Source organism: Oncorhynchus clarkii, chromosome 11 (genome assembly GCF_045791955.1).
Source record: "Oncorhynchus clarkii lewisi isolate Uvic-CL-2024 chromosome 11, UVic_Ocla_1.0, whole genome shotgun sequence".
Lineage (NCBI taxonomy): Eukaryota > Metazoa > Chordata > Actinopteri > Salmoniformes > Salmonidae > Oncorhynchus > Oncorhynchus clarkii.
The window spans coordinates 7,961,559-7,982,831 of record NC_092157.1 but is presented as its reverse complement, the minus strand read 5'-3'; the positions used below and the strand labels follow the sequence as shown (position 1 = coordinate 7,982,831).

At 46.9% G+C, this 21,273-nt stretch overlaps 1 protein-coding gene across 3 annotated transcripts in view; it reads left to right on the top strand.

The window, feature by feature from the left end:
• Window positions 1-19,879, top strand: part of LOC139420603 (glucose-fructose oxidoreductase domain-containing protein 1-like) — a 30,245-nt gene extending 10,366 nt beyond the window's left edge. For 2 of the 3 annotated variants that reach the window (XM_071170795.1, XM_071170794.1), the window contains exon 2: window positions 17,762-19,879. In XM_071170795.1, the coding sequence (XP_071026896.1) occupies window positions 17,818-18,684 (867 nt within the window). In that variant the 5' untranslated portion in view covers window positions 17,762-17,817 and the 3' untranslated portion in view covers window positions 18,685-19,879. Of the gene's footprint in view, window positions 1-9,198; window positions 9,475-17,761 lie in introns of those variants that run through there. The other variant, XM_071170797.1, reaches the window with a different exon arrangement.
• Window positions 19,880-21,273: the final 1,394 nt, after the last annotated feature.

Below are 21,273 nucleotides of genomic sequence, written 5' to 3'. Positions count from 1 at the left end.
TCAGGCTGTTGAGGATTAGAAGCTCCTTTTGCTCATTCCATTTTTTTTTACCCGAATACATTTAGCGTTTCTGATCCACTCCGGCCCAAATAACATCCCATTTTGCTTCTGTGATGTTCGAGCGAGGCAATAGAGGCACTAGAGCAGATTCCTTCTAGCGTCTGGCCTACTACATTCATACAATCAGAGACTCTGAAAGGGGTTCACACATGTCATTCTGGGAGAAAAATGAACTGCCAGAACACAAAGCCAAGTAGTGAAACCACAATGTGTGAACGTTGTACAATAATTAGACTACAGACAACATTTGTTAGTGCTATCGGTCTGTCAGTCTCTTCTAACTATGGCATGTCAATCAGTGGGTTTATCAGTGTCTGTTTTTATAGACTGCTCGCACCCACTATGAAGTTGGTTCAGGGGAACAGAAACCTTGTGGAGATGTGATCGGTGAGGTGAATTAGTTGGACCTGAGAGGGAGGTTAAAAACCTAGTCTTCTCCACATTTCATTTTCCTTTAAACCTATTCACACTTTTCATATCAGTGCATGCAAAGGAGAGGAGACGAGGAGAAGAAGCCACTTTAGACTAATGAGATGCACCCTACAGCCTCTTTCGTTTAATGAGACTCACCCTGCAGCCTCTGCTCTCTGGCTCAGTGCTGGGTCTATGATGCAACTAAGCTTTACAGCACCGCGCAAGCCTTCCTGCGGTCCTCAGCCTGGCCCTGGCGTCAGTGGCCGGGCTATCAGGTAACAGGTCAGCGTCCTCTGAAGCTGAACCGACAGACACTTCCTGATCCCCGCTGACTGTAGGAGGCCGCTAAATATAGAAAAAGCCCAGGAGGAGCTACAGGGGTGCAGCGGTACTAATCATGTCCCGTTGAAAAGGGGCAAGTAGGCCTCCCTTAGCTTGAACACTGACACCCACACGCTAGACTTCTGATACACCTGGTACCTACCCAACTCTGCCTGGATTGGATATCATCAAGCCCCCTGCAGTTGCTTCACGTGCGTGTAAGTTACACTAGCTGCAACTGGCTAACCTCTGTGACACTTTGTGTGTGCCGCTGTCCTTTCCATGCTGAAAGCTTTCCTCTGGTGGATCTCATACCTATCAGGCTGTAGAGACGTCTGAAGGTGGTCTGTCTAGGGAGCTTGGTTATGGACTAGTCTGAAGGTGGTCTTTCTAGGGAGCTTGGTTATGGACTAGTCTGAAGGTGGTCTTTCTAGGGAGCTTGGTTATGGACCAGTCTGAAGGTGGTCTTTCTAGGGAGCTTGGTTATGGACTAGTCTGAAGGTGGTCTGTCTAGGGAGCTTGGTTATGGACTAGTCTGAAGGTGGTCTGTCTAGGGAGCTTGGTTATGGACTAGTCTGAAGGTGGTCTGTCTAGGGAGCTTGGTTATGGACTAGCCTAAAAGTGGTCTGTCTAGGGAGCTTGGTTATAGACTAGTCTGAAGGTGGTCTGTCTAGGGAGCTTGGTTATGGACTAGTCTGAAGGTGGTCTTTCTAGGGAGCTTGGTTATGGAGCAGTCTGAAGGTGGTCTTTCTAGGGAGCTTGGTTATAGACTAGCCTAAAAGTGGTCTGTCTAGGGAGCTTGGTTATGGACTAGTCTGAAGGTGGTCTGTCTAGGGAGCTTGGTTATAGACTAGTCTGAAGGTGGTCTGTCTAGGGAGCTTGGTTATGGACTAGTCTGAAGGTGGTCTTTCTAGGGAGCTTGGTTATGGACCAGTCTGAAGGTGGTCTTTCTAGGAAGCTTGGTTATGGACTAGTCTGAAGGTGGTCTGTCTATGGAGCTTGGTTATAGACTAGTCTGAAGGTGGTCTGTCTAGGGAGCTTGGTTATAGACTAGTCTGAAGGTGGTCTGTCTAGGGAGCTTGGTTATAGACTAGTGTGAAGGTGGTCTGTCTAGGGAGCTTGGTTATAGACTAGTCTGAAGGTGGTCTGTCCAGGGAGCAGCCGTCCACTAGAGCAGCCGTCCATGTGATCTCTTACTCTTGAGAGAATGATGATGACCAGAATGTAAATCTGGTGTGATTAAGCTTCAGGGCAGCCAGAACATGTTGGTCTAGATGATCTACTAGTCTTCCATCCCTCTGTTCTAACGTCCCTATTGAGACTCAGGCTGTTGTTGTGTTCACAGTTTTCTGGTTAGCCAGGCGTATAGGAGACAGAATGACAGTGTCATTCCCTTTACTTCCTTGAATGGCACCGCTTGTTTTTTTGTTGAGAGTTTACAGGCGGCCCTTCATGTTCACTCCTCCAGGACAGCCATTTACATGCACAGCAGATTGGCCAGTGTTACCTAACATTTCTAGTGTTGATTCAGGTGTTACATTAACACTTGCTGGTGTAAAAATAACCCAAGTGTTGGTGTTAATAACCAGTGTTTAACCAAAACCACACCCATCATTATCATATTTCCCAAAATGCATCTTAGACTTCCCAACCCAGCAGTCATTCTGAATTCAGGTTATTGGTGAATAAAAATTCCATATGTAGGATATCCCAACTAGCTGGATTCCATTAGGAATTTAACTTTGCAAGGCAGCATAATGTGACCTGCATTCCTAAAAACCATGTGTTTCAGGCCACTGTATTAGGGCCAACCTAAGCCCTCAAAATAAAGCCTTTTTTTAAATGCTTGTAACACGTTGAATAATTCAATGTTTCCTGATAATATATGCACTTAGGATCTCACTTGGTGTGAAGGCCATAGGACAAAAAAAGACTGCAAAAACCATATCTCTATCACTAACAAATACAGTCATGGGTGGTAACTCCACAATTCACCAGAAAGGCAAGGCATTCTGGGAAACATGTAACACTGGAGAATTTGTTGTGTGCTAATAGAAGCTGGAGTGGGAGAAAAAGGGCCTACTCTTGCGGTCCTGTGAAGTTGTCTATGTTGGAAAAACTGAATCTCAGAACAGGAGCTCTACCAGCCTACCTTCTCCCAGTACTGAAAAGTGAGCATTGCTCAAGTTAGGGGGGAAGAGTTTACTCATGGAAACACGTCCATTGTCTATGAAATGAGGGTCTGTTCTTTTGCTGTTCTGTGGCCCCACTTGTTAAAGTTTGTTTTGACAGTGCCAGAATGGCTACATTTGGCCATGCATGAAGCCTTATTTTGCTGCTGCTATTCATGTTGAGATACGCTGCGCTAACCGTCTGTAATTGTGCCACTGATCCAAATATCCATCCAGGGATTTTCTACAGGATTGCCTTGTTGTTGCCCAATAATGAATATGCTGACTGTTTGTGGGGACGTGATGTTCCTTTTAAGCAGAAGGGAAGTGTGGGCGTTTTCCCTAAACCACTCCTTCCAGGTGGGTTTTTAAACGGGGCTAGTCTTGTCTACACAAAGTACAGACTTGCAGCTACTGTACCAGTCAGTTAGAAACCAGGGATTACAGTATTTCTCTGCATACACTCATAGACACAGAACCTATTGTGTCAAGCCTATTGACACAGAACCTATTGTGACAAGCCTATTGACACAGAACCTATTGTGACAAGCCTATTGACACCGAACCTATTGTGACAAGCCTATTGACACCGAACCTATTGTGACAAGCCTATTGACACAGAACCTATTGTGACAAGCCTATTGACACAGAACCTATTGTGACAAGCCTATTGACACAGAACCTATTGTGACAAGCCTATTGACACAGAACCTATTGTGACAAGCCTATTGACACAGAACCTATTGAAAAATGATTTATTGCTGGTAGCTACAAACCCAAGCTAGTGCAGTGTTATGTTTCCTACCTATCGTCATTGCCAAGGGGGGGGGGGAAACTTCTCAAATATCCTTTATGTGAGTTTGTAAGGGAGCAGCCACACTCGTGTTTCATAATTGGACGATGGGGACGAGAGACGGGAAGCAGGCCCACATTGAGGCAGTCCCGTGAGGGGACAGCAGATTTCACTACTACCCAAAGGTCCCCATCATTCATCTGCATTAGGAAAGTGTCTCTTAACATAAGGTTTGGGGCTGACAGTAACAGTAACCCAGATGATTAGTTCAAAACATGCTATTAATAATGCAGCTTTTGTGTTTTAATGCTAACGGGGGTTGGAAAGAAGAGACTTGTACTGTAAAAACGGTAAGGACATTTGTATCCCATGTAGCTGCAGGACATTTCTCACTTCCCGTGTGTGTGTGTGTGTGTGTGTGTGTGTGTGTGTGTGTGTGTGTGTGTGTGTGTGTGTGTGTGTGTGTGTGTGTGTGTGTGTGTGTGTGTGTGTGTGTGTGTGTGTGTGTGTGTGTGTGTGTGTTTGTTTTCACGCTCCAGTATTTGAGAGTATTCAAGTGCACCTTTGCAGGGTGTCTTGCTAGCAGCAATGAGCAACAGGGGAAAAAGGAAGTTCCCTGCTATGGAGATGCTAATGATGGCCACAGACACTATGGGCGGCTGTCGATGAGAGCCTATTGAGGGTGCAGCATCCGAAGGCTTAGTTAAGAACAATGCCTCAGTGCCAAACCCCAAAACGTCCCTCCTGAGTGATGTGTAGTTGCATACCCTTTTATCTTGCTTCTAATCTCTCCAACACGTTTTCTTCCCGGCAACAATTTAAACACGCGTCTCCCTCCTGGTGAAGTCAGACATGTTTTCACCCTCAAAGAAAAATGACTTCACAGGAACAAAGACTCCAAGATAATTTTTGCATACTGATTTTCATTTCCTGACATCGTGGACATCTATCACTTCATTTTAATTAAATATTAGCTTTCTTTATTTAGGCATGGACTGCACTGAAATGTAGCTCTTAGCTGCCAATGTTGTACACCATGACGATAAACTAAACCTTGAATAAAAATTAACCTTTTTAATGATAATCATGGAATTGGCATTTTCTATTCAGGGACAATATGCACTGACTCTTGACATTTCCCACATTCATCATAGCCATTGATTCTGCTTCACTTCACAATGTCTATTTTTTTAATCTCCAATCCTCCGTACTACCAACACATGGCAGGCACGAGGGCCCTACTCCATGAAGGGCTCAGTAATGAAGCAGTCCTACGCTCCCCTTCGCCCTCTAATATACTGTACACAGCAAGTCACTGTGTCATTCAGAGGGTACGCTGAATGGTCTGCAGCGTTTTTGTCTGCATAGCTCTAGGTCAGAATTAATTGTACGCCATAGGCATTCTAGGAGAATGATGGCTGTGGCAGAATGTAAATTAAAATGTTTTTTTTCTTACAGTATTCTGGGTTGGTCTGCATTGAAGTTTGCACAGAATTTGGACAGGAAGTAAATGAGTGATGCTTAAGAGGTAGGCCGTTTCCTCGAATTGAGAACCGAGCAGAGAGATGGTCAGGTTTTGTTGGAGTGTGTGGTGGTTGTTATGGCCCCTCTGCTCTGTGACCTTTGGCACACCAGCATGGTAAAGGTCTCTGTGACCTTTGGAATACCAGCATGGTAAAGGTCTCTCTGTTGAACCCTGTGTGCTGAGAAATGGCTATAACACTCATACCATCTGTTTGCTCATGTAAATAATCGTCTTCTTAACCATGCTGTGCATATTTCATTGTGTTTATCTGACGTCTTGAGGCAGGAATCGCACAAATTATTCATTGTGGCGTTCCTGTCAGCCACGCTTTTCTTTCACACAAACACTCCACTATCTGCTGAGTGGACCCAATATGCTCAGCCAAGGTATCTGCTGAGTGGACCCAATATGCTCAGCCAAGGTATCTGCTGAGTGGACCCAATATGCTCAGCCAAGGTATCTGCTGAGTGGACCCAATATGCTCAGCCAAGGTATCTGCTGAGTGGACCCAATATGCTCAGCCAAGGTATCTGCTGAGTGGACCCAATATGCTCAGCCAAGGTATCTGCTGAGTGGACCCAATATGCTCAGCCAAGGTATCTGCTGAGTGGACCCAATATGCTCAGCCAAGGTATCTGCTGAGTGGACCCAATATGCTCAGCCAAGGTATCTGCTGAGTGGACCCAATATGCTCAGCCAAGGTATCTGCTGAGTGGACCCAATATGCTCAGCCAAGGTATCTGCTGAGTGGACCCAATAAGCTCAGCCAAGGTATCTGCTGAGTGGACCCAATATGCTCAGCCAAGGTATCTGCTGAGTGGACCCAATATGCTCAGCCAAGGTATCTGCTGAGTGGACCCAATAAGCTCAGCCAAGGTATCTGCTGAGTGGACCCAATATGCTCTGCCAAGGCAATTTAAGGCTGGATTATCCAGTTGCTGTAGGTTTACCAGATGGCCAAAACCAAAAAGAGCAATTTAAACCCATCGCTATGGTATTTCAATATATATTGCGTGTGTTGAAGAGGTTATCTGAGGTAATTGACCTCTGATCTTGTATGTTTTTGCTACCTTTACACCTGTGCTGTCTTTGTGTGGTAACGGCACCCGAGATGGTGGCTGTTCTCAGCACGGTCTATAAAGAGGCTGAAAATGGTTGACCCTCTTTCCTTTAGAGAGATATCAGTGTTCTCTCTCTCGTGCTTTCATCCTCCTCTCTCTCTCTCTCGACCCTGAGTGGGAGGATGACAGAGGTCATCACCATGCCAACAATGTGCACCCCCTTCTCTCTCACCGCCAACTGACTCCTCTTTCCCAGTTTACCCGGGCCAGCTCATTGTGTTTCTCTCGTCCACTGAACAAGAGGAAGTTCAATTGTAGCCCGTCTTTACAGAAAGGACTGGCAGTGAGGCGTACAAGGGAAGCTGTGTTTGTCCATAGCTGTTCTATATGCCTTTGCCCTGCAGTCAGTGAGTCAGATGTCTGTCTCCATTAGTCAGACCTGGCTGAACCCCGTCCAACACCTTTTGGATGAACTGGAACGCCGACTGCGAGCCAGGCCTAATCGCCCAACGTCAGTGCCCGACCACTAATGCTTTTGTGACTGAATTGAAGCAAGTCCCCACAGCAATGTTCCAAAATAGGGTGGAAAGCCTTCCCAGAAGAGTGGAGAATGCTGCTATAACAAAGGGGGGGACCAACTCCATATTAATGCCCATGATTTTGGAATGAGATGTTTGAGGAGCAGGTGTCCACATACTTTTGATAATGTAGTGTATCACTCTGAGAAAGAGAATGAATGTAAGGGGTAGTGTTGTTAGTCAACCATCATGTGGATCGGTCTTATAGGATGATACAATTGGTCAGGAGCCTAAATGTTTTTCCCTCTACTCTTCCCTACTTATCCACTGCTATGTCATCTTCTTTAATGACAGTCACGCTCCAAACCAGCCAGTTGTCTCAGGAGAACGATGGGGGTCCTAAAAAGGTCACTTGTTTGTCCCTTTTTAATTAATTATTTTCGACAGGGGGTTGTGCATGAGGCTGACACCCCCCCCCCCACCTCTTCTCCGCCACCTCTCCCCCAGTGTTGTGGCCAATTACTCACTCTACTCTAGGCCATAACAAACACGTTACTGCTTCAACGTAGCCTGTAATTGTTTTGACATTTATACTGACAGATTAATTAAACGGAGTGCGCTTACGGCCAATATGCACAGCTAATTTTCACAGCGTGTGTCTGATACGACATGCGTTCATTAACATGAAAAATGAACCGAGTGACTGACTGAACAGAATATAATAATGCCTCATCATTCTTCTCCTTTGTGCGGTTCCCTGTTTTATAGTACACGTGTAACGTTGTTACAACGGTGATATATATATATATAGTATGAAGGGACGTGTGCTGATTTTAAGTAGGCGGTGGCGTTTAGCTCACGTGGCTAATTGGTCCCTCGGGACTAGAGGCTAGTGGAAGGTTGATCGCCACATGACACCATGACAGGACATCAATATATTTTGTTAGCCTCTAAAAGGGAGGAAATCACAGGCCTGCAGATTGTTTTTGGTTGAAAGATATACCACTGTATGCTGATTTTTAAAACGCTAAGCCAGATGTTGTGGTAGCACTGCATCTACCAGCCAGATGTTGTGGTAGCACTGCACCTACCAGCCAGATGTTGTGGTAGCACTGCACCTACCACAGCCAGATGTTGTGGTAGCACTGCACCTACCACAGCCAGATGTTGTGGTAGCACTGCACCTACCACAGCCAGATGTTGTGGTAGCACTGCACCTACCAGCCAGATGTTGTGGTAGCACTGCACCTACCACAGCCAGATGTTGTGGTAGCACTGCACCTACCACAGCCAGATGTTGTGGTAGCACTGCACCTACCAGCCAGATGTTGTGGTAGCACTGCACCTACCAGCCAGATGTTGTGGTATCACTGCACCTACCAGCCAGATGTTGCGGTAGCACTGCACCTACCGCAGCCAGATGTTGTGGTAGCACTGCACCTACCGCAGCCAGATGTTGTGGTAGCACTGCACCTACCAGCCAGATGTTGTGGTAGCACTGCACCTACCAGTCAGATGTTGTGGTAGCACTGCACCTACCAGCCAGATGTTGTGGTAGCACTGCACCTACCGTCAACTCCGCTGTCGTTTTAATGGGTCGGTATCCACCTTCTATGATATTAATGCAACGTAATAGCCGCACTCTGAGCATGTGGGAAGGCTCTGTTTAATGACTCCGCGGGGCGTCAGCGGGAGTAAAACCCAGCTCAGTGATGCTAACGCCTTCCATCATCATGGAGATATTCACCGCTCGCTAATGGAGCCCTGAGTGTCATTCAGACCCAGATGCAAATGGTCTGTACTTTTCAAATCCCTCCGACTTGAATATTCTGTTCTAAAAGAAAGGGACCCATTCAAATGCGAGGCTGTTTAATTTGACCCATTTCATACCGCAGTAAAGACTTGTCTGTGACGTGTGAAAATAGTCTTGTAGTAATTAGTCTTGTAGTAATTAGTCTTCGGCATGTTTTTTTTCATCCTTTTTTCAGCAGGTTAATGCAGATTTTTTACATTTTAAACTAAACCACACTGTTCTCTACTAAATGTATTTTAACCACCAAAATGTGGACAGGTCTCTTGTTTGGTTAATTGAGGTGGGAAAAAGTCGGTTAGTGTGCCAGCACTTATGACCACGAGCTTATGTATTTGGCTGGACGGCTGTCTCTGACATCTCTGCAGCTCTGACATCTCTGACATCTCTCAGTAACAGTGTGACATGTAATATCATCTGACATTTAAAAAGGGTTATGTTATGGAAATTGAGGATCAGCAGGATGTTCATGAAGTGGAGGCGAGCCTGGGAGAAAGTGGTTAGTTGGCTAAGGTAATGTTTCCCCACTGACATTAGAGTTACATTTCTGTGTTGTTTTGTACTTAAGTGAGAGTAAAGCAAACATTGTTCTGTCCCTGGAGATGGGGCTATCTGTCCCTGGAGATGGGGCTATCTGTCCCTGGAGATGGGGCTATCTGTCCCTGGAGATGGGGCTATCTGTCCCTGGAGATGGGGCTATCTGTCCCTGGAGATGGGGCTATCCGTCCCTGCTTGGAGGGACCATTTAGCTGCTGACTGGACACTGGAGGAGTCAAGCCCCGTGGAACAATGAGCAAATTAGTAAGCAGAAAGCTCTTTTTAGTTTGATTCTCGTTCGATTTAGAAAGCAGAGGCTGTAGCGAGTCCAACTTGTGTTCCTTAGCTCAGTGATTCCTCCCTCTTGTAGTTACTTTAGGACTAATTCAGTTTGGGCAAGCAGCCTTAAAGATGAGATTGTTACTAGGTGTCTGGTTTTCGTCTGTCACTATCCTTCTCTCCTTCGTCAGCTGCTGCGTTGTGGATGTGTCCTTTTTAATTTGTAAAAGCCGAAGAACGGTAGTGGTATGATGCCCAGTGCATTACACACTTCCAGTGTGATACAGTGACGGGTCTGTGTGCCTCTATCATTCAACCTTTTGTGATGAACATGATGGCTAGAGAGGTTCTTAGCTCAACTGTACGTCAGCATTTGCTCAGTAAAAGAGTTTTCTGTTCTACGGAGCTACAATATGGAGCGTTAGCACAACTTTGACTCAATCCCAGGTTGGAACTACTTCAGAAGTATCTTCTCTCTGAGTTGGAAAGCCTCAATCTATTACTCATTCATGCAATCAAAACTGGATGCATATTTTTATCGTTATCAACCGGTCCACTCCAAACAACATCCCATTTTTATCTGCGTAAATCAATTAGTGTTTTGAGCTTCTGAAAAAGCCTTGGATAAATAAACACTGATTGGACAGAACGTTGTAGCCTCCTTGAGTTCATTGGCTGCTGGGCTAATTACTTTTCCGCCGAGTCGCTAGCGGATGTCTTTGGAAGCCCAAACACTCCTTATTTTCCTGTTTACTACATGTGCACACAGACTCACACACGGAGTCATAGCACCCGCGAGTGCATGGTGACAGCTGGTTATTTAGTTCCTGTACAACGGCAGTAAAATTCCACTACCTGTCCCACTCTATGAAACTTGGCCTGGCCGTCCTGGCTGGCCTGGGCTGTCCTGTCCTGTCCTGGCTGTAAATCTGTTGACACCGTGGAGCCTCAGAGTAGCACACTGATAGCGTCCTAGATGACAGATCACAACGACTGGTTCCCATTTTTTTTCCAGACGGTTCTATTTTTTGTCATCCTAAATTGGAGGGCCATTGTGTTTAGCTGCCTTTCTAAAGTCTTCGAAAGCCAAGTTAATAAACAGATCACTGACCATTTCGAATCCTACTGTACCTTCTACGCTATGCAATCCGGTTTCCGAGCTGGTTACGGGTGCACCTCAGCCACGCTCAAGGTACTAAACGATATCATAACCGTCATCGATAAAAAACAGTACTGTGCAGCCGTCTTCATCGACCTGGCCAAGGTTTTCGACTCTGTGAATCACCGTATTCTTATTGGCAGACTCAACAGCCCTGGATCAGGGAATCGCCCGCAGCAAGAGCAACATCATTGATATATACAGAGAAAAGAGTCGGCCTGAAAATTGAACCCTGTGGCACCCCCATAGAGACTGCCAGAGGACCGGACAACATGCCCTCCGATTTGACACACTGAACTCTGTCTGCAAAGTAGTTAGTGAACCAGGCAAGGCAGTCATTAGAAAAACCGAGGCTACTGAGTCTGCCGATAAGAATGTGGTGATTGACAGAGTCGAAAGCCTTGGCCAGGTCGATGAAGACGGCTGCACAGTACTGTCTTTTATCGATGGCGGTTATGATATCATTTAGTACCTTGAGCGTGGCTGAGGTGCACCCGTGACCGGCTCGGAAACCAGATTGCACAGCGGAGAACGTGGTACGGTGGGATTCGAGATGGTCAGTGATCTGTTTGTTGACTAGGCTTTCGAAGACCTTAGATAGGCAGGGCAGGATGGATATAGATAGGTCTGTAACAGTTTGGGTCCAGGGTGTCTCCCCCTTTAAAGAGTGGGATGACTGCAACAGCTTTCCAATCCTTGGGGATCTCAGACGATATGAAAGAGAGGTTCTGTAGTTGATATTAGCCCTTTTAACGTCTGGTCAGCAGTCCTCACGTCCTCGGGAACGCAAATGTTACATATTCGTAAAGTGCTTATATGGTGGTGGAGAGAAGGGCGTGTTTCATAGTTCACAACCAATGCCTGTTCACTTGGGCGGGGCCACTGAGTGAACAGAGTTTACCTTATGGAAACAATTCATTTAGAAGCTAAAATTACATTTAATCTTTTCACAAATAGTTTCATATTAACATTTTAATTGCACAACAATTCCATGTGAATCTCATAACTAGAATGTGTAGGTACAGTTTGTCATCCTATCATCAGTAATCATCAGTAATAATGTCTCAGATGACAACTGATCTGATATCATATTCTTTAAGTACCAATTAATATTTTTAACTGGTTGGATTACCGAAATATGGTTCTGTTCACCAGACTCTCTATGTTAACAAAGGGCTTTCCAATAGTCACTCTGTAGACTAGAGAGAGAGAGAGAGAGGAAAGGGGGAAAGGTATTTATGGGGGTCATAAACCTCACCAACAGGCCAACGTCATGACACCATGTTTACGGATTTGGGGTTGTACCTGGTAGGTTACTTGATCATTTGTGTGAGATTGAGGGCATCTAGTTTAGATTGTAGGAAGGCCGGGGTGTTAAGTATATCCCAGTTTAGGTCATCTAACAGTACGAACTCTGATGATAGATGGGGGCAATCAATTCACATATGGTGTCCAGGGCACAGCTGGGAGCTGAGGGAGGTCGAAAACAAGCGACAACAGTGAGAGACTTATTTCTAGAGAGATGGATTTTTAAAAGTAGAAGCGCGAACTGTTTGGGAATGGATCTGGATTGGAGGACAGAACTCTGCAGGCTATCTTTACAGTAGATTGCAACTCCGCCCCCTTTAGCAGTTCTATCTTGACGGAAAATTTTGTAATTGGGGATGGACATTTCAGAATTTTCAGTGGCCTTCCTAAGCCAGGATTCAGACACGGCTAGAACATCCGGGTTGGCAGAGTGTGCTAAAGCAGTGAATAAAGCAAACTTAGGGAGGAGGCTTCTGATGTTAACATGCATGAAACCAAGGCTATTACGGTTACAGAAGTCAACAGATTAGAGCGCCTGGGGACACACAGGGCCTGGGTTAACCTCTACATCACCAGAGGAACAGAGGAGAGGAGTAGGATAAGGGTACGGCTAAAGGCTATAAGAACTGTGTCAGGTCTACTCTCTGAAATGCCAATGTGGTGTCACCCACACTCTCAGAGGTGATTGTGAATGGTGATTTTAAAACAGTTAAGAGTTTAATGGCTGTGATAGGAGAAAGCTGAGGATGGATCATGAACATTGTAGTTACTCCACCATACTAACCTAAATGACAGAGTGAAAAGCAGGAAGCCTGTACAGAATACAAATATTCTAAAACATGCATCCTGTTTGCAGTTTCACTAAAGTAAAACTGCCAAAAATGTGGCATAATAATTCAACTTTTCGCAGCGGGCAAGACCCAGGGCCAGGCCTCCACGATGGAGGGGACACTGTAGCCAGCCTCTGTGCCTTCGCCAGAAGGGGAAGGTTTTTCCTGTGGCACCACAGAACTGGGTCATGGTGATCCATTTCCTGGCCTGGCTGGGTCTTGCCTTTTCGGAGTTAATGGGAGATTAGCTGGGAAATTTTGAATTCCAAAATGTCTCTGGTGTGGGGGGAGGTTGATGTAGAAGAGGAATGGGGGGGTGGGTGTTTTCCCACCCCCGCTGTTCATCTATGCGCCTGGGGTAATTACAGCGGGCATTGAGGGTTCACAGAGGGCTGGCTGGCCAGGAATCCCGTGTTGTAGTGGGGAGGTATCAATACTCTGTTACCACTGGGAGGTACTTAGATTAGCGTCTTTTGATTGGCCGCCTCACACTGCCTTTATTTTAGTGGATGTTAAGTATCCATTATGTTTCTAAAAGTCACTCAGCGTTATGAAGAGGCTAACTGCTCATCTCAGGGTAATGAGCTTAATGGTGAAGTGAGCTATTAGCGGCTCTATGTTAATTGTTTTAGCCTTTCTAGTGGCACGGACAGGGCAGTAGGTGAATAGCCTCTCTCTCTGCTCTGCTGTTAGATGTGTCAGAGGCTATTATCTGCAGCAGTTTCATTCCTCAGAGATCTCTGTAATGAGGCTGTGTGATCAGAGCACCATTCCTCAGAGATCTCTGTAATGAGGCTGTGTGATCAGAGCACCATTCCTCAGAGATCTCTGTAATGAGGCTGTGTGATCAGAGCACCATTCCTCAGAGATCTCTGTAATGAGGCTGTGTGATCAGAGCACCATTCCTCAGCGATCTCTGTAATGAGGCTGTGTGATCAGAGCACCATTCCTCAGAGATCTCTGTAATGAGGCTGTGTGATCAGAGCACCATTCCTCAGAGATCTCTGTAATGAGGCTGTGTGATCAGAGCACCATTCCTCAGAGATCTCTGTAATGAGGCTGTGTGATCAGAGCACCATTCCTCAGAGATCTCTGTAATGAGGCTGTGTGATCAGAGCACCATTCCTCAGAGATCTCTGTAATGAGGCTGTGTGATCAGAGCACCATTCCTCAGAGATCTCTGTAATGAGGCTGTGTGATCAGAGCACCATTCCTCAGAGATCTCTGTAATGAGGCTGTGTGATCAGAGCACCATTCCTCAGAGATCTCTGTAATGAGGCTGTGTGATCAGAGCACCATTCCTCAGAGATCTCTGTAATGAGGCTGTGTGATCAGAGCACCATTCCTCAGAGATCTCTGTAATGAGGCTGTGTGATCAGAGCACCATTCCTCAGAGATCTCTGTAATGAGGCTGTGTGATCAGAGCACCATTCCTCAGAGATCTCTGTAATGAGGCTGTGTGATCAGAGCACCATTCCTCAGAGATCTCTGTAATGAGGCTGTGTGATCAGAGCACCATTCCTCAGAGATCTCTGTAATGAGGCTGTGTGATCAGAGCACCATTCCTCAGAGATCTCTGTAATGAGGCTGTGTGATCAGAGCACCATTCCTCAGAGATCTCTGTAATGAGGCTGTGTGATCAGAGCACCATTCCTCAGAGATCTCTGTAATGAGGCTGTGTGATCAGAGCACCATTCCTCAGAGATCTCTGTAATGAGGCTGTGTGATCAGAGCACCATTCCTCAGAGATCTCTGTAATGAGGCTGTGTGATCAGAGCACCAATCCTCAGAGATCTCTGTAATGAGGCTGTGTGATCAGAGCACCAATCCTCAGAGATCTCTGTAATGAGGCTGTGTGATCAGAGCACCATTCCTCAGAGATCTCTGTAATGAGGCTGTGTGATCAGAGCACCATTCCTCAGAGATCTCTGTAATGAGGCTGTGTGATCAGAGCACCATTCCTCAGAGATCTCTGTAATGAGGCTGTGTGATCAGAGCACCATTCCTCAGAGATCTCTGTAATGAGGCTGTGTGATCAGAGCACCATTCCTCAGAGATCTCTGTAATGAGGCTGTGTGATCAGAGCACCATTCCTCAGAGATCTCTGTAATGAGGCTGTGTGATCAGAGCACCATTCCTCAGAGATCTCTGTAATGAGGCTGTGTGATCAGAGCACCATTCCTCAGAGATCTCTGTAATGAGGCTGTGTGATCAGAGCACCATTCCTCAGAGATCTCTGTAATGAGGCTGTGTGATCAGAGCACCATTCCTCAGAGATCTCTGTAATGAGGCTGTGTGATCAGAGCACCATTCCTCAGAGATCTCTGTAATGAGGCTGTGAATAGAGCACCATTCCTCAGAGATCTCTGTAATGAGGCTGTGTGATCAGAGCACCATTCCTCAGAGATCTCTGTAATGAGGCTGTGTGATCAGAGCACCATTCCTCAGAGATCTCTGTAATGAGGCTGTGTGATCAGAGCACCATTCCTCAGAGATCTCTGTAATGAGGCTGTGTGATCAGAGCACCATTCCTCAGAGATCTCTGTAATGAGGCTGTGTGATCAGAGCACCATTCCTCAGAGATCTCTGTAATGAGGCTGTGTGATCAGAGCACCATTCCTCAGAGATCTCTGTAATGAGGCTGTGTGATCAGAGCACCATTCCTCAGAGATCTCTGTAATGAGGCTGTGTGATCAGAGCACCATTCCTCAGAGATCTCTGTAATGAGGCTGTGTGATCAGAGCACCATTCCTCAGAGATCTCTGTAATGAGGCTGTGTGATCAGAGCACCATTCCTCAGAGATCTCTGTAATGAGGCTGTGTGATCAGAGCACCATTCCTCAGAGATCTCTGTAATGAGGCTGTGTGATCAGAGCACCATTCCTCAGAGATCTCTGTAATGAGGCTGTGTGATCAGAGCACCATTCCTCAGAGATCTCTGTAATGAGGCTGTGTGATCAGAGCACCATTCCTCAGAGATCTCTGTAATGAGGCTGTGTGATCAGAGCACCATTCCTCAGAGATCTCTGTAATGAGGCTGTGTGATCAGAGCACCATTCCTCAGAGATCTCTGTAATGAGGCTGTGTGATCAGAGCACCATTCCTCAGAGATCTCTGTAATGAGGCTGTGTGATCAGAGCACCATTCCTCAGAGATCTCTGTAATGAGGCTGTGAACAGAGCACCATTCCTCAGATATCTCTGTAATGAGGCTGTGTGATCAGAGCACCATTCCTCAGAGATCTCTGTAATGAGGCTGTGTGATCAGAGCACCATTCCTCAGAGATCTCTGTAATGAGGCTGTGTGATCAGAGCACCATTCCTCAGAGATCTCTGTAATGAGGCTGTGTGATCAGAGCACCATTCCTCAGAGATCTCTGTAATGAGGCTGTGTGATCAGAGCACCATTCCTCAGAGATCTCTGTAATGAGGCTGTGTGATCAGAGCACCATTCCTCAGAGATCTCTGTAATGAGGCTGTGTGATCAGAGCACCATTCCTCAGAGATCTCTGTAATGAGGCTGTGTGATCAGAACACCATTCCTCAGAGATCTCTGTAATGAGGCGGTGTGATCAGAGCACCATTCCTCAGAGATCTCTGTAATGAGGCTGTGTGATCAGAGCACCATTCCTCAGAGATCTCTGTAATGAGGCTGTGTGATCAGAGCACCATTCCTCAGAGATCTCTGTAATGAGGCTGTGTGATCAGAGCACCATTCCTCAGAGATCTCTGTAATGAGGCTGTGTGATCAGAGCACCATTCCTCAGAGATCTCTGTAATGAGGCTGTGTGATCAGAGCACCATTCCTCAGAGATCTCTGTAATGAGGCTGTGTGATCAGAGCACCATTCCTCAGAGATCTCTGTAATGAGGCTGTGTGATCAGAGCACCATTCCTCAGAGATCTCTGTAATGAGGCTGTGTGATCAGAGCACCATTCCTCAGAGATCTCTGTAATGAGGCTGTGTGATCAGAGCACCATTCCTCAGAGATCTCTGTAATGAGGCTGTGTGATCAGAGCACCATTCCTCAGAGATCTCTGTAATGAGGCTGTGTGATCAGAGCACCATTCCTCAGAGATCTCTGTAATGAGGCTGTGTGATCAGAGCACCATTCCTCAGAGATCTCTGTAATGAGGCTGTGTGATCAGAGCACCATTCCTCAGAGATCTCTGTAATGAGGCTGTGTGATCAGAGCACCATTCCTCAGAGATCTCTGTAATGAGGCTGTGTGATCAGAGCACCATTCCTCAGAGATCTCTGTAATGAGGCTGTGTGATCAGAGCACCATTCCTCAGAGATCTCTGTAATGAGGCTGTGTGATCAGAGCACCATTCCTCAGAGATCTCTGTAATGAGGCTGTGTGATCAGAGCACCATTCCTCAGAGATCTCTGTAATGAGGCTGTGTGATCAGAGCACCATTCCTCAGAGATCTCTGTAATGAGGCTGTGTGATCAGAGCACCATTCCTCAGAGATCTCTGTAATGAGGCTGTGAGCAGAACACCATTCCTCAGAGATCTCTGTAATGAGGCTGTGTGATCAGAGCACCATTCCTCAGAGATCTCTGTAATGAGGCTGTGTGATCAGAGCACCATTCCTCAGAGATCTCTGTAATGAGGCTGTGAGCAGAACACCACTGGGGGTTTAGTAAGTAGTGGAATTAAGGGAAAGGGCTTTAATGAGGTTACTTCAATGTGCTTTGACTCTCACACTCACCTTTTTCTCCCGTCTCCTCATCCCTTTGGTCCCCACAGTCTAAAGTCAACTCTGTCTGCACACTCATGTCAAACAGAGCGAGTCTTTCTTCTCAACGACAACAACAGAAGCTATGTTGAAATATGTGTCAGCTATTTTTTTGCATTGATTCATTGTCTCTTCACGGGATGTTTTCATGGAGAGGAGGATATTATGTCTGCGTGTGAGTAACACTGACCTCTCTATCTCTCTCTACTCCCCTCCCTCTTTCCCCTACCGCAGGTATTGGTAAGAACGTGATCTGCGACCGCACCGCCACCCCCCTGGATGCCTTTCGCATGATGTCGGCCGCCCAGTACTACCCCAAACTGCTGAGCATCATGGGTAACGTGCTGCGCTTCCTGCCCGCCTTCGTACGGATGAAGGAGCTCGTGGAGGAGGGCTACGTGGGGGAGCTGCTGGTCTGCGAGGCCCAGGTCCACAGCAGCAGCCTGTTGGGTAAGAAGTACAACTGGAGCTGTGACGACCTGATGGGCGGTGGGGGGCTGCACTCGGTGGGTACCTACATCATCGACCTGCTCACCTTCCTGACGGGCCAGCGGGCGGCCAAAGTGCACGGCTTCCTCAAGACATTCGTCAAGCAGACGGCGCACATCTGTGGCATCCGCCAGATCACCAGCGACGACTTCTGCACCTTCCAGATGGTGCTGGAGGGCGGCGCCTGCTGCACCGTCACGCTCAACTTCAACGTGCCCGGCGACTTCCGCCAGGAGGTCATCGTGGTGGGCACGGTGGGCCGGCTGACAGTCAGCGGCACGGACCTGTACGGACAGAAGAACACCATGGATGGAGGGCCGGAGCTACTTCTGAAGGACAGCACCCCCCTGGAGAAGGCCTCCCTACCGGAGAAGGCTTTCAGTGACATCCCCTCACCCTACCTGACAGGAACCATCCGTATGGTACAGGCGGTGCGGCAGGCCTTCGAGGACCAGGATGACCGGCGCACATGGGATGGAAGGCCGCTGACTATGGCGGCCACCTTCGAGGACTGCCTGTACGCACTGTGCGTGGTGGACACCATCAAAAAGTCCAACCAGTGTGGCGAATGGCAGAACATTGAGGTGATGAAAGAGGAGCCCGAGGTGAGCCCGGCCTACCTGATCAGCGAGGCCATGCGGCGCAGCAGGATGTCTCTCTACTGCTAGCACTGGCACCAAAATGGCCAACTGGTGCTAGAGACTGGGGGTGAGAGAGTGCCCTCATTGGCTGGCTGTCTGACCAATAGGGGATAAGGGTCCTGTTTCGCTTGTTCCCTAAAATGATGTGAACAGTGATGAACACTCCTCTCTCTCTTTGTCCTCTTTTCTGGATGAATAAGCCTCGCACTGTGGGTCTGAGAAAGGGAAGCCGTTTCTATGGATGCTAGACTCTCGGGCCAACAGAGGGGTTTTATTGTACCTCCTAGAGAGGTGAATGTTTAAACCACAGGGGGCTTGAATGGTTCAGTCCCTGTCTCAGTGTATGTGTGCTGTGTATGAGTGTGAAACCGGAGTGTAAAAAACGCCTGAAAAATCTATAGTTTGGCTGGTAGGGCTTTTAGTGAGGGCCCCCCCCCCCCCTCTGGTAAAGTGTGCAATAAATCCTGCCAGAGCTGCAGGCTCGTGGAATTATGTCATCCTGCCTGAATCAAAGGGAATACCCTTTTTGCCTGCTTCTCGTTTTTGTAGTAACGTCCTTATGCAATAGACAGACACGCAGTCTGTGGATGGCGACTCGATCCCGTGCTATGCTGTGAGTAAAGCCAAGTGTCTTTCTATCTCAAGGTCATTCCCGTTGCTTAGCTAGCCAGCTAGGTTAGCATTTGCATGCGCTAAAGCTTCTTACACAATAGCGACAATGTAGGTTAAAACAATCAGTACTAACCTCTGGGCTAGTGCACGAATGGGACACTAGCAAGCATCAAGCCTCCGGATAAACAGCCTTTAAGACTCCCACTAGGAACGCTTTGCTTGGCTACCGGTTTGTGTGAATGTGTAACTTAAGTGCTGCTACCTGAAGAACATGAGTTCATTCGCTTTTTTTGAGAGAAGAGCACTGATGGTCATGTACTCATCACTATCCACACAGGTTACAGGAGAGACTGGTACATATTGACCTACAAGCCAAAACGTATTTTTGTATTTTATTCAAGCGCTATCTTGTTGTTTTCCCGATGTTGATTATGCTATGTAGGCTTATGTCTATAGTCTTGTATAAAACAAAAAGTGAATTGTTTAAAATTAGTCATGATATAAATGTACTGGGTTTTTTATTTGTTGTTAAAACTGCGGTGTAAAAAGACTGGAGCATGTTTTGATGAACGCACTGTTCAGTATAAAAGTATTCATTTTGTGTTTTGGACTGATCCGTACGGGGGGGGGGGGGGGGGGGGGGGGGGGTCTAGTTAGTAGGAGACAGGTGAGGTGAGAGAGGCCTTTGAGCGTTCAGCTCCTACGTGCGTTGGTCCTGTCTGTGGGATCTCTGAGGAAAAGGACTATTTTGGTTGGAGTTATAGAAACCTTTTTGAAACGTCCTCATTTGTATTCCATTTTTGATGCAGAACATCTATCATCTTCCCTTAGGGCTCAACAAGCACCCTTTGTTAGGGCTCAACAAGCACCCTTTGTTAGGGCTCAACAAGCACCCTTTGTTGGGGCTCAACAAGCGCACTTTGTTAGGGCTCAACAAGCACCCTTTGTCAGGGCTCAACAAGCACCCTTTGTTAGGGCTCAACAAGCACCCTTTGTTAGGGCTCAACAAGCACCCTTTGTTAGGGCTCAACAAGCACCCTTTGTTAGGGCTCAACAAGCACCCTTTGTTAGGGCTCAACAAGCACCCTTTGTTAGGGCTCAACAAGCACCCTTTGTTAGGGCTCAACAAGCACCCTTTGTTAGGGCTCAACAAGCACCCTGTGTTAGGGCTCAACAAGCTCCCTTTGTTAGGGCTCAACAAGCACCCTTTGTTAGGGCTCAACAAGCACCCTTTGTTAGGGCTCAACAAGCACCCTTTGTTAGGGCTCAACAAGCTCCCTTTGTTAGGGCTCAACAAGCACCCTTTGTTAGGGCTCAACAAGCACCCTTTGTTAGGGTTTAACAAGCACCCTTTGTTAGGGCTCAACAAGCACACTTTGTTAGGGCTCAACAAGCACCCTTTGTTAGGGCTCAACAAGCACCCTTTGTTAGGGCTCAACAAGCACCCTTTGTTAGGGCTCAACAAGCACCCTTTGTTAGGGCTCAACAAGCACCCTTTGTTAGGGCTCAACAAGCACCCTTTGTTAGGGCTCAACAAGCACCCTTTGTTAGGGCTCAACAAGCACCCTTTGTTAGGGCTCAACAAGCTCCCTTTGTTAGGGCTCAACAAGCACCCTTTGTTAGGGCTCAGCAAGCACCCTTTGTTAGGGCTCAGCAAGCACCCTTTGTTAGGGCTCAGCAAGCACCCTTTGTTGGGGCTCAACAAGCACCCTTTGTAGCTATTCAACAGATATCATCTGTCCAGTCAGTCACCCATTGGGCACACACTGGTTGAATCAATGTTGTTTCCACATCGTTTCAATGAAATTACGTTGAACCAACATTGACTTGACATCCGTGCCAAGTGGGATGCCTTCGCCTATTCAATGAAACCTGGAACTGTGATATTGATTTCGAATTTTGGTTGAAGTTCTCAGTTCTGGACATTCCAGGGCCTATATTCACAGGGTGTCTCAGAGTAAGAGTGCTGATCTAGGATCAGGTCAATCCCTGTCTTATTCGTTA